This window comes from Pollachius pollachius, assembly GCF_949987615.1.
Source record: "Pollachius pollachius genome assembly, chromosome: 15".
Classification (NCBI taxonomy): Eukaryota; Metazoa; Chordata; class Actinopteri; order Gadiformes; family Gadidae; genus Pollachius; species Pollachius pollachius.
The window spans coordinates 10947552-10960736 of record NC_136948.1 but is presented as its reverse complement, the minus strand read 5'-3'; the positions used below and the strand labels follow the sequence as shown (position 1 = coordinate 10960736).

The window sequence follows — 13185 nt, the reverse complement described above, 5'->3', positions numbered from 1 at the left end:
CAAAGTGAGCCGTGGCCTCCGGCCTGCTCACACATGCTGCCACAAAGTGAGTGGTGGCCTCTAGCCCACTCTCACTCATGTGATGTCTTTACAGGAAGATGAGGAATTGACCACCCCGTACAATGCCTTCAATACTGAGCTTGCTGCTGCCATCACTACGACTTGTAGTACTACTATATAAGTATCACTACTACTAGTAGTACTACTAGATTATATGGATCACATGTATTACTACTACTAGAAGTACTACTCTATAAGACAGTGGTTCTTAAACTTTTTGTCTGGCGACCCCACAAAAAAAGTATGGCGAGGTCTGACGACCCCACTTTCCCCAAACCCATTCTAAGTCCTTACTCAAAAGTTAACAACTAAATCAAGCAAAAAATAGTAAGCAAAGTAATTAGTTTTATTTATTCTATATGAACAAGAACCGAGAAAACCAAACAATCATGATTAAACAAGTGTAGGCTGCCTCTATCAGATCAGAACGCTATGTGCGTGGCGCGCGCGCACACACAAGCACACGCACACACACACACACACACACACACACACACACACACACACACACACACACACACACACACACACACACACACACACACACACAACTCACGTCATCCTCCAAAAAGTCATGCAGCTCCGAAAACATCTCAAAATCCCCACTCTCCGCACGGACTGCCCAACGCTGCAGCTTTTTTGTGAAAGTAGCGAACAAACACCAATAATTGCGCGACACTTGCCACGTCAGTAGACTCACCTAACTGTAAAGAAAACCTGCAGTTTTTTACTCTCTCGATTATCTGACATTTCATGTCATTAGCGATCTCGATAATGCGCTTGGACACTGTATCATTGGAGAGGGGGATTTGCTTGAGCGCACTTGCAATCTTTTCACCATGCGTTGCGGTGGTCATCGCAATTGCTGCAGGGAGGATGAGGCTTTCGGCAATTGTGTGTGGCTTCTGTGCTTTTGCCACAAGGTGGGCCACTTCGTAGGAAGCTGCCAAGGCTTTGGTGGGCAAGGTAGCTTGCCCATGCACTACGGTCTTCTGCCCTTGCAGGGCAGCTTCGTTTCACAGAAAGAAAGTCCCTGGTTTCGTAGCGTCCTCGGGATGGCGGGTTTCGAGATGTCGTTTCATTTTGACAGGTTTTAAGCTCTCATTCGCCTGAACATCGCCGCAAATCACACATTGTGGGTGGTCGAGGTTATCTTTTACTTGGCAAGTGAATCCATATTTCAGAAATTCTTTCTGATAATGCCGACGCCTCGTTTGTTCCTTTTTATTCTCACCGGCCTGTAGACTTGTCCCATCTGAGGATCGCGGAGGAGTAGACGCACTGGTAGCTGGCACTTCTGAGCTTTTGTTCGATTTTTTAGGCAGCCACCTTTCCAATTTGGCTATTAGGCAACCTCTGTCTTTTTATTTTGTTTTACTTGAAATAGCGGGAACATGTTGAGTTTGCATATAGTGGGAGCAGATAGTTACATTGTTTCTATCAGCAGAGTAGCCCATAGGCTGAACCAGTTCTCGTTGAAAGACGAAAACATATCTTCTCTCTTCTCTTAACTGCGTGTAAATGAGAAAAAGGCAGTTTTTTTCCCCAATATTATTTTACTTTGTTTCACCTGGCATAATAATAATTTCAGACTGAATACAGAAAATAATTGGCGACCCCACGGAAGTTTTTGGAGACCCCATTTGGGGTCGCGACCCCTAGTTTAAGAATCACTGCTATAATATGTATCACTACTACTAGGTTTAATCCTAGATGATATGGATGACATGTATCACTACTACTAGAAGTACTACTGTATAATATCATATGTATCACATGTGTCCCTACTACTAGTAGTACCACTGTATTATATGTATCACATGTATCACTACTACTTGTAGTACTACTGTATAATATGTATCACTACTACTTGTAGTACTGGTGTATGATGTGCATCACATCTATCATTACCACTACTACTACCAGCTTATGACTACTGATTGACCCCTACAGATAAATGACTTTGAGTCGAAACAACCCAAAACGTGTGTGGTACCTCCCTGCCTACTTTTCTCTGCCATTGGGAATGAGGTGTCCCACACACCTGTGATTGACAGGCAAGATGGATTCCCTCAACCAATCACGGAAGAGATGCCCTGATTGGTCAGAAATAAGCCAGGAGTAGTTTAGAATCTAAATTGGCTCATACCGACAGCTATTGACAAAAAGTTTATCGATGGTCCTTTGAAACATTCACTTTTAGGGCATTTGGCAGTCGCTACTATCAAAAGCGACCCACAATAAGTACATTTGTCAGATGAAAGAAACAATATATCGCTGTCGGTACAGTAAGAATGTTCATAGACACAAGTGCCAAGCGCTGACAATCGTAGGTTATCCCATTCCCTTTGTACAACAAATATAGCTAGGATAAGACAGTACACAATGCTAAGATTCTTTTTGTGCCAGGACATGAAAAAATACCTTCTTGCACAAGCCCTAACAAATTACACTCAAAATCCTTCTCTTCAGCTTGACCTACAGCTCCTTTAAAGCCCTCTTCTCTTAAAGGGCCGCCGCTGTGCTCCACCTCTGGATAAGTGGCTCCGAGTCAGGGACAACCAGCAGACCGGCTACTCTTTCATACACAAACACTGCCTCAAACCGGGGCCCGTGACGCAAGCACGACAGTAAGGAGCTTTTGGGAGCCATGGTGGGTTAAAACTACAGAAGCTAGCGGGACAATGGGGCCCAAGGGGAGGCTCCGCTGCAGGTATGACATCATGCAAGAGGCCATTCGTTAAATCCGCTGTTGGCAGAGCAGTCTGGCAGACTCAGCACTACTGTGTGTGTGTGTGTGTGTGTGTGTGTGTGTGTGTGTGTGTGTGTGTGTGTGTGTGTGTGTGTGTGTGTGTGTGTGTGTGTGTGTGTGTGTGTGTGTGTGTGTGTGTGTGGTACTTGAGAATCCCTAGCTAATCACAGAAGTCTTTCCCTTGTTTAGATTACGTAACGTGTCCAAGTTGCCGTAAACTATGTGCATCGGTCTTAGTGTTCTGATGAGGTAACGTTTCCATAGAGCCCTGAGGGTCGGATCCCATACGTCACAATAATCACAACACACATCCACTCTTTTCCTGTCTCCTTTCCGGTGTCCTTTCCTTAGCCCTCACTACAGGAAGCACAAAACAAGACAAAATGGCAGGAAGTTATGTAAAAGTAAATATGTCAGGATCACCCGGATTCACGCACCAACTCTCAATTCTTCTCTTTGGAGAAGAGACGTGTGGCTGATAAGGCGTGAAATGGAAGCCAGAGGCAGGCCTTTAATCACAGAGCCATTAGCCACTGTCCTCCAGGGTAAGCTGATGTGTGGGTTGGCTGATGTGTGGGTTGGCTGATGTGTGGGTTAGATAATGGATGGGTTAGCTGATAAGAAGTTTAGCTGATGTGTGGGTCAGCTGATGTGTTGAGTTAGCTGATGTTATAGGTTAGCTGATGTGTTGGGTTAGCTGATGTGTTGGGTTAGCTGATGTGTTGGGCTAGCTGATGTGTTGGGCTAGCTGATGTGTTGGGCTAGCTGATGTGTTGGGTTAGCTGATGTGTTGGGTTAGCTGATGTGTTGGGTTAGCTGATGTGTTGGGCTAGCTGATGTGTTGGGCTAGCTGATGTGTTGGGTTAGCTGATGTGTTGGGTTAGCTGATATGTGGGTTAGCTGATGTGTTGGGTTAGCTGATGTGTTGGGTTAGCTGATGTGTTGGGTTAGCTGATGTGTTGGGTTAGCTGATGTGTTGGGTTAGCTGATGTGTTGGGTTAGCTGATGTGTTGGGTTAGCTGATGTGTTGGGTTAGCTGATGTGTTGGGTTAGCTGATGTGTTGGGTTAGCTGATATGTGGGTTAGCTGATGTGTTGGGTTAGCTGATGTGTTGGGTTAGCTGATGTGTTGGATTAGCTGATGTAGCAGGGTTAACTCCACCACCGCTGCTGCCTGAATAGCAACAAGCTTCTTGTCCTTAAGAGAGACTTTCAATTCTGGACACAGTAGAAATCAACCCCATAGACTGAAAACGACGGTGTTCAACAGAGACACAGATTTTAAATCTTCTGCGTAGTTCTCGGTTCTTGTTGTTTGTTACCTAGCCCCACCAGCCTGCCACCAAAATCCACCCAGGCTGAATCCATATGAATTAGTGTGCGTCTGACAGCTTACTCATGGTACTTCAAGCAGGCGACTGCCTGCTTGAAGTACCATGAGTAAGCTGTCAGAAAAGCAAAGGTGTCAGGAAGGCAAAGCAACAACATTGCTTTCCTGGATGTCTTTGTGTCTGTCTTTTATCTCATTAATCCTAACTGGAGAGGTTCCAGTCCAATTGTAATAGATTTCAGTGTCCCTTACTCTGATGCCTGACTCAACCTTCCATTCCTCCGGTCGGTTAAACAGAGTCTCCTGCTGGAGGCTCCCTCTTTGGTTCCCAACAGAGCTGTCTGGGGACCGAAGAGGAGAGGCTGATAATGAGGAGATGGAAAAGCAAAAGTCCTCCAGGGGAGAAAATGACAGGTGTGTGCGTATGTGTGCGTGCGATACTTGACAGGTGGAAATGGAATTTCAAAATGGTTTCTTTCTCATTTCACCCATGTTTCGACTTTTCCCCTCTCTGCCCTACTTCCAGACAGACAGGGGTTGAGAAAGCTGGGATTGCCATTGACACGGACACGCGTGTGATCGTTAGTGCATGCCTCATTAGTCCCGTCGTTAGGGTAATGAGAGTCATCCATGGACCCTAATGAGGGCTGGCCGCCTCCACTGAGAAGACCTCACTGCCCACAGCCAGGGAAGAGAGCTGGGTGAGGGAGGTGGGGTGGGGTGAGGTAGTTTGGGTGGAGACGGAGGGGTTGCAGCGATGCAGGCATGAAGGTGAAAATGAAGGGAATCAGACAGAATGAGTGCAACAGGGAAAGGGAAAAATGGGACCTTATTATTAATTTAGCATTGAGCGTCGTGACCCAATATTAGTAAGTCAGTCTGCTCCATAACTACTGTAGTAGTGCCAGTAGTAGTAGCAGCAGCAGCATAGTGGAAGTAGTACTAGTACTAATAGTAGTAGAAATGCACTGCAAAGCGATAATTATAAGAATAATTGTTAAAGGGTATTTCACTGGAAGGACATAGGTTTCGCTTTTGTAATGGAAATCCACCAGCAACAGAAAGTTAAATCTGCATAATATGAACTGAACGATTTCATGTGTGTGGCAACAAATGGAATGAGATCCATACTGCTGAACCGCTGTGAGGAAACGGAAGAACGCAGAGAGGGAGGAGCAGGCTGCAGACAGCCGGCTGACGTAAGACGTGCGTTACTACGGTAACACCTCTCATTAGAGCAGGTAGCGAGCGTAGGGATAGAGGGATGAGCCATGAGACCGGGGTTACAGAGGGGGGGTTGGAGCATCCAGGGAGACTCGGTGACAAACACATGATGATGTTCACGGCCTCACGGGGCCGTTGAACCGGCTTCTCCTCCAGTACCAACACGTATCTTTGACCTGCTACAGCCGGCTGAACAGCTGGCAGATGTGTCACAAAGGCGTCAACCCATTCTACTGAGATCCGCATCTGTAAGGGTTGATACTTCAAATGTACTTTAGGAAATGAGATGGGTTAATTTCAAGGCACTCTGCAGAAGATTCAGATGTTCCACATTGTAGGAACATCAGATGATCATGCTTGTAACCAATGTTGTCCAATATGGACAAAATGACCAGCTACAAACCATCTCCACCAACACACACAGGGTGGTAGGGTTATGCTTGCTATGATTGTGCTTTCACCCAGAGAGAGAGCTGTTACAACAGCAGAGACAACCCCCTACAGTAGTGACAACAGCAGTAACAACCCCCATACAGCAGTGATGATAACCACCAACTATCCCTCGCTTCATAGTCCAATATCACGGTCTGAGAGGTCATCATTGTGAGTTGTCATTCTGTGAGTTGCAGAAGATAAACTCGAAGATTGCTTACCCCTTTGACTCCCTTCAGGTCCCCCTTCAGCAAGCTGTCCAGTGGGAAGGTGATGATATTGTTCATGTTCTGGAACTGGGGCAAACAGAGAGAGAGAGGGGAAGACAGATATGGACGGACAAAGGAGGCCAGTAGGGACACAGCCAGAAAGAAGAGCCAAGAGAGAGGGAGAAATGTGTACAACGATTAACATTCATGAGTTGACCAAGAATGCTGAGACCCTCCCTGTACATGCGTGCGTGCGTGTCCCATTCAAAACCCAGTGTGCTAAATAGTTTTAAATACTACCGTGTAATAGTTTTACAAAAAGCCCATGGAGGAAAAGCATTTCTTAAATAAAATCAGCTAAAGTATAAGTAAGAATCTGTACCAAGGATGAAGGTCCTCTCTCAGTTAGAGTGCTTTAAACAGGGATTGTGATGAGAGAACACAACATGAGAGTGCGTTAGGTGCAGGTGTTTTCTGAGGCTCTTTGTCACCCACAATACAAACCAATACTCGTTCCCCTGAGGGCTTCAGGTTCCTGTCGGACTTCCTGTGTTTTGTGTACGAATAGGTCATTGTGTAAAAGGTCTGAGCACCCCAGCCAGAGACACACAGCGAGTGACGAGGGATGGTAGGTCCTGTGTGACGGCTGAAATAACGCTCACTCCACTGGCCTCTACTGTCGCCTGCTGGCTTCATAGACGGGGGGGGGGGGGGGGGGGGGGAGACACCTCACTTTGTCAGGTAACCCGAACTCGTCAGGAGGTGACCCCAGCTCATCCGGTGACCCAACCTCCTCAGGTCAACACCACTATGTGGTCGTGTTGGTTCTGTCTCTACCCTGTACAACATTCCCACCGTACATGTTCCATGCATCCACACACACACACACTCCACTACTGATGCTGTGGATCTGCACGCCTGACAGGGTCCAACAACATGCGGTATGGGGCTTAGGAGGTAGAGCGGGTTGGCTGGTAACCGGGAGGTTGTTAGTGAGATCCCCGGCTCCTCCTAGCTGAGTGTTCAGGTGTCCCTGAGCAAGGCACCTCACCCTAACTGCTCCTGACGAGCTGGCTGTCGCCTTGCATGGTTGAGTGACACCGCTGTCGGTGTGTGAATCTGTGCGTGAATGGGTGAATGTTAGGCAATATTGTAAAGCGCTTTGAGTGGCCACTGGTTAGAAAAAGCACTTTATAAATGCAGTCCATTCACTATAGCATTGATTTACAGTCATTATGCGCCGTCTCTCTTCACGCCGCGCACACAGAGACACTGAGGACCCACCAGGTTCTTGAAGAGGGCCGTGAGCTCCTTGGTGAACACGGAGAACTTGAGGAAGGCTGACCCCAGGTCAGGGTCGTCTCTGTACACGCAGTTCTCCCCAAACTTCTCCAGGGCCAGAGTGTACTGCTCCTCGTTCTCCACATGGGCTGGAGCACACACAAAAATACACACACACACACACACACACACACACACACACACACACACACACACACACACAGTTAACAATACATTTCAAAGGGCTTTGCTTTGTTCAAAAACCATGTAGATTACTTTAAAATTTGTTTGTCTTGCAGTATTATATTGTTTATTTAGTTCACCACAAACACAAACAAACACCACCATATATAGCCCCATTTTAGTGGTCTTTTAGGGCAATTCTCCTCAACTCTATAACAGCATAAAATACAGTGTTTTTTTTACTTTTAAAAACTAAAACATTTAAACACACACACACACACACACACACACACACACACACACACAGAAACACCAAAATGGTACTTGGATTTAGATCAAGGTAGGGGGGTAATGTTGAGACCCTTTGGCCTCCAAAAATACAGACGCACACTAAACGAACCCATAGAGGACTGATTCCACTTGGAGATCAACTGAGGGATGGAGCGCGGAGAGAGGGGTGTGGAGAGGCAACACGCTGCCGTACAGCAGGTCATGCAAACCGACTCCACAACAAGTCCACTGGGGTCTCTGAGCAGCTGTCACAGCAGGCCCACATGGCCCCCCATCGCCGGGGGTCGGAGCGAGAGGAGCTACTTAGTACACTCTGCGGGTGCCAGGCCACATGTAATGCCGCCGGGACTGAGAAGGCTAGCAAGGGAGAGATGCATTAGCGCTGGAGACCGTTACCATGGCTACCCCTGAAGTAACGATAGGGAGGAAGCAGTGGGGGTCGACTAAGACGGCAGGAGGTGCCCAGTATAAAGATATGTGCAAAAGGACACGACTAGACACCTGCTACTGAACAAACACCATGACTCAGCTCTTTATGGGCTGGTGCACGCCGACACACACACACACACACACACACACACACACACACACACACACACACACACACACACACACACACACACACACACACACACACACACACACACACACACACACACACACACACACACACACACCTGGGCCCCAGAGATACGAATCATATTAATAAGGCAACAGGCCGACCTTCCAAGTAAGATAGCAGGTTATTACCTGCAGACCCCCTAATACTTATTTTTCAGGATTAAATAATAAGCGACATGGTGGCTGAGCTTGGTGACCAAGCCTCTCACAGGGCTGAGGAAGCATGATAAGACAGCGTTTAAGGTAGGCTAGGCTACGCCGTAGCTTTAATTTACTTCCCACATTCGATTCAACATTAATATTCATCCATGTTCTTTAAGGTTGATATACGTTTTCCATCTCATCCATCTTTATTTTGCTGACGATTCCATTTGAAATGTTAAACTTGCCAGGTGCTAAATGGTATTAGGCTGACACACACACACACACACACACACACACACACACACACACACACACACACCTTGTAATTCAAGCACAGCGATGTATCTTAGATCCTGTTCCCACCTGGCATCAGAATGAGTCACAGAGGATGAGACCGTTCAAACCACAGGCGTGAACACATCCGAGACACTCATAACTTCATCAATCTTCCAGGGAACTTTACTACATGAACACTCTTCCATCAACGCATTCCAGGACGCATTTGACCACTCACTCAGACATTGTCGTTGTTATAGAAACTCTACGTCACTCAACTCTTTGAGCAATGGATACCTGTGCTGGAGGATAAAGATAAAGTTTGAACACACACAAACACACACACACACACACTAACAGTACAGGTGCTACTGCAACATGGCCGACGCACATGTGCACTATTGTATGTTTAAAACGGTTTGCGAAATGGAAGAAAAACCCAGAACACATGTCTCTAGTGGCGTGCGTGTTGAGACCCATGGCCGCTCCAGGGTTACTCCCCTACATCTCCATCCCTCCCTCCCTCCCTCCCTCCCTCCCTGTCTGTCTGCAGCAGGAGGAACACATCCACACAGACCCCGGTTTGAACCGGGCTATTTGAGGCTCCGAGTCAATGACGTGTCAGGGAAAGAAAAGAAAGAGAGCAGCGCCGGCCCCCAGCCGCACATCAACAGCCTACTGTTGATGCCCCGCTTTGTAGTGGCACTGCCTGGGCGGGCTGCCAGGAGGGCCGGCCCCCTCTGGCTGCATCTGAAGTGGCAGATGAGAGCGCTTTGAGCACCGCTCCTCATGAACAACAGAAGGCAGAATACCCCCCGCCCCCGTGCATGTGTGTGCGTGTGATCTGAAACATGCAGGGTGTTGCGATGGATGTGTGTGAGTAATCAGTGGCAGCCGACAGACCCGAGCAACGCCAGCCCCAGACGAAGGTGGTGTGTGTGAGACGCTGACACACACACACACACACACACACACACACACACACACACACACACACACACACACACACACACACACACACACACACACACACACACACACACACACATTCATGGAGACAACCGTGGGAAATCTTCTGACCAAGAAACAGGGAGCGTGTTTCAATCAGGGAACAAAATGGTGGCCTTGTCTCACTCTCCTCAGGAGAGTGAGACTCACCCTCTTCCCTCCCTCACCCTCTTCCCTCCCCCTCTTCCCTCCCTCCCTCTCTCCCTCACCCTCTTCCCTCCTCTCTCTCTCACCCTCTTCCCTCCTCTCTCCCTCACCCTCTTCCCTCTCCCTCAACCTCTTCCCTCCTCTCTCCCTCACCCTCTTCCCTCCTCTCTCCCTCACCCTCTTCCCTCCTCTCTCCCTCACCCTCTTCCCTCCCTCTCTTCCTCACCCTCTTCCCTCCCTCTCTCCCCTCCTCTCTCCCTCTTCCTTCCCTCTCTCCCCTCCTCTCTCCCTCACCCTCCTCTCTCCCTCCTCCAACAGCCGAGTTTGTGATCCATTGACAAATTCTTTAAAACATCCTGGGACGCTGTATACACTCTATACACTGTTTATTCTGTTTCTCAGAATCCTTAATGTCTTCCCTTCCCTTTTAGAGATTCAAGCTATCCGCAAACAATATTATGGCTAAAACCAGAACCAAAACGCCTCAGAGCCGGTTATTTCTGTGTTATTCCCCAGCTGTATCCAAGCCAAACCACACCCACCCCCCACCATGGCAACAAGTCCTCCCAGCTCCTCCCGTCCCCTCTGGTTCTCCTCTGTCTCTCGGGTCTGCAGAGCCCCGGGGGTCCAGGCCTGCTGCCTCCGCACCCACCTCAGAGGAGGTCCGACCGCGACGGAGGTCCAACTGGGATGGAGGATGCGCTGCTGATTTACCCAAGCCCCCCTGAAGCACCGCCTGATGAGCTCTGCTCATCTCTCAATGTTTCCTGGTTTATATTAAACCAACTACAGTACTTGGGATTGGTCATATTTTCACCAGCACAAGGTGAATCATTTCAGCAGGGAATAAGTAAAGATTTAAGCTGACGTTAAAACAGAACAGGCCTAATTAAATCAATCCACTCCATTAGTGTGTTTTTTTTTTTTTTGGTATTTATTACTCTGAACGGTGGCAACGTAAAAATGACTCTTTCCCACCCCCCCAATTTTAAACTGGTTTGATGATTCACTTCCACACTTGAAGTATGCAAGAAAGAAACGCTTCTTGAAACGTTCAAAAGGGGAATATCCTGCTAATGGCTTACAAATGTGAAGCCGCTGTCTGAGGCTCCTTATGTGTATCCTTATGTACCTCCTCATTATTCTCCTCTCATCCACTGCTGCAGGACAACACACACACATGGTCATGTGACCTGGGCAGTTGTCGACGTCATTGATCACGTGACACATATCACGTGACACATGCACGTGACAGAAGGCTTCACCTTCCCCTTGAGGGGAACCAACAGTCCTGGTGGAACACTAAATACAGGCGCTTTTAATGTCAACACTGGGAGACTTCTGAACCCACAGCAAACATGTGGCTTCACTACGAAAACAGCAGAGCCCCTGAGGTCTATCGAGGAGGAGCTGGCCTCATGATGCCTTCTATTGTTTCTGGGGGGGGGTTACTACGTCTGTGCACCGACCCTGAACCATGAATAGTTAATGCAAACACACACACACACACACACACACACACACACACACACACACACACACACACACACACACACACACACACACACACACACACACACACACACACACACACACCTGTTTCTTATGGGGTCTGGATCAGACAGCTGTGACCGGGTTCTGAACAGAGCTCTGCACTGTTCCCGGGTAAAGGCCAGGTCTCCCCCCCCCCCCCCCTCTGACTCATTAATCTGGGGCTATCTTCCTTCTATAAAAAAAAAAGAAGTATTTTTTAGGATTTTCCCAAAGCCTCAAATAGTCGACAACGTCACCCAGCTGAGGCAGAGAACGACTCACAGGGGGAGGTGGGGGAGAGAGGTCACAGGGGGCGGGAGGTAGGGTGAGGGAGGGGGGAGCGAGGGAGAGAGAACTCACCCAGCCCAGATACGTAGATGGCCTTCACAGACTTCTTCATCTTGTACAAAACACTGCGGTCGACATCCAAAGCCTGCAGAGACAGGGAGAAAACCAGGGATGGTGAGGGTTTTAAGGCTTGATCCAACAGTACGTCTTGCTACTCCATCATGGCTTCAGCTGTCAGTCTTTACCTCAGGCTAGAGGTCTTCATCAAATGATAAACTCTGGAATCTCACGTTCGCATTCACTGTGTGTGTGTGTGTGTGTGTGTGTGTGTGTGTCTGTGTGTGTGTGTGTGTGTCCTCTGACGTCTCGTTGCTCTCTCCCAGTGATGCATTATTGAACAGAGAGCTATAAATAGACCACAGCTCCCCAATCAATCTAGTCTGAGCACAGAGGGGGACGTGTGTGTGTGTGTGTGTGTGTGTGTGTGTGTCTTCATACGCAGGTGGTAAGGCATGTTGGGGCAGGCAGACACACACACATATTTGTGAGCCCCAGAGCGAGGCAATGTACCACTGTACACCTGATGACCGTCTCAGGGGGCTCAAGGAAATTCGTTTTTTGGGGGACTTTATGTATAGGTCGCTGCAAACCAAGACAGGCTGGCGCCGTGTGTTCTCTCTCTCTCTCTCTCTCTCTCTCTCTCTCTCACAGCAGAGGACCACTGGGCCCACTGTAAATATAGTTAAACACACACAATGGCTTCCATTCAGCTGCCCCCCCCCCCCCCCCCCCCCCCCCCCCCCCCCCACACACACACACACACACACACACATATTGGCCTAATATCCATTTAAAGGGCATTTCCTCGTTTCGAATGCAATAACCGGAATCACGGTGAGTGCCCTCAGGTAATAGCTGACACAAGGGGAGAGGGAGGGAGAGAGAGAGGGAATGAGGGACGGAGAGAGAGAGGGAGGGAAAGAGGGGAGGGAGGGAGGGGGCGACAGAGGAGAAAGACCGGTAGGGTAGACAGAGACAGAGACTGAGAGAGACCGGTAGGGTAGGCAGCTAGACAGGTAGACAGACAAAGATAGAGAGGGAGAGGGACCAGTAGGGTAGACACAGACAGGGGTGGACTGGCCATCTGGCACACCGGGCATCGTCCCGGTGGGCCGTTGAACCAATGTGGGCCGGTTCGGTCCGCTACGTTTGTTTTTTTTTCTCTCTCTCTAAATTCCCTCCAATTGGGCCGGACAATTGACTACAGAGGGCTAGCAGTGTGTTGCCAGCATCGACACATAATTGGTCTATGTTTGTCATTGTCAATCAATCATGGGCTGACAGGCTCAGAGAGCCCTGACAGTGCTGTCAATCAACACAAAAACCAGGGTGGGCGGGACCTCATGG

General features: G+C 48.5%; 1 protein-coding gene across 4 annotated transcripts in view; it reads right to left on the bottom strand.

The window, feature by feature from the left end:
• The window catches only part of asap2a (ArfGAP with SH3 domain, ankyrin repeat and PH domain 2a), a gene marked incomplete at its 3' end in the record, with an annotated part of 51627 nt that overhangs the window by 21091 nt on the left and 17351 nt on the right, over window positions 1–13185 (bottom strand). For 3 of the 4 annotated variants that reach the window (XM_079751863.1, XM_079751860.1, XM_079751861.1), the window contains exons 2-4: window positions 11851–11923; window positions 7291–7436; window positions 6019–6093 (exon numbers count right to left, since the gene is read on the bottom strand). In XM_079751863.1, the coding sequence (XP_079607989.1) occupies window positions 6019–6093; window positions 7291–7436; window positions 11851–11923 (294 nt within the window). The remainder of the gene's footprint in view (window positions 1–6018; window positions 6094–7290; window positions 7437–11850; window positions 11924–13185) is intronic. The other variant, XM_079751862.1, reaches the window with a different exon arrangement.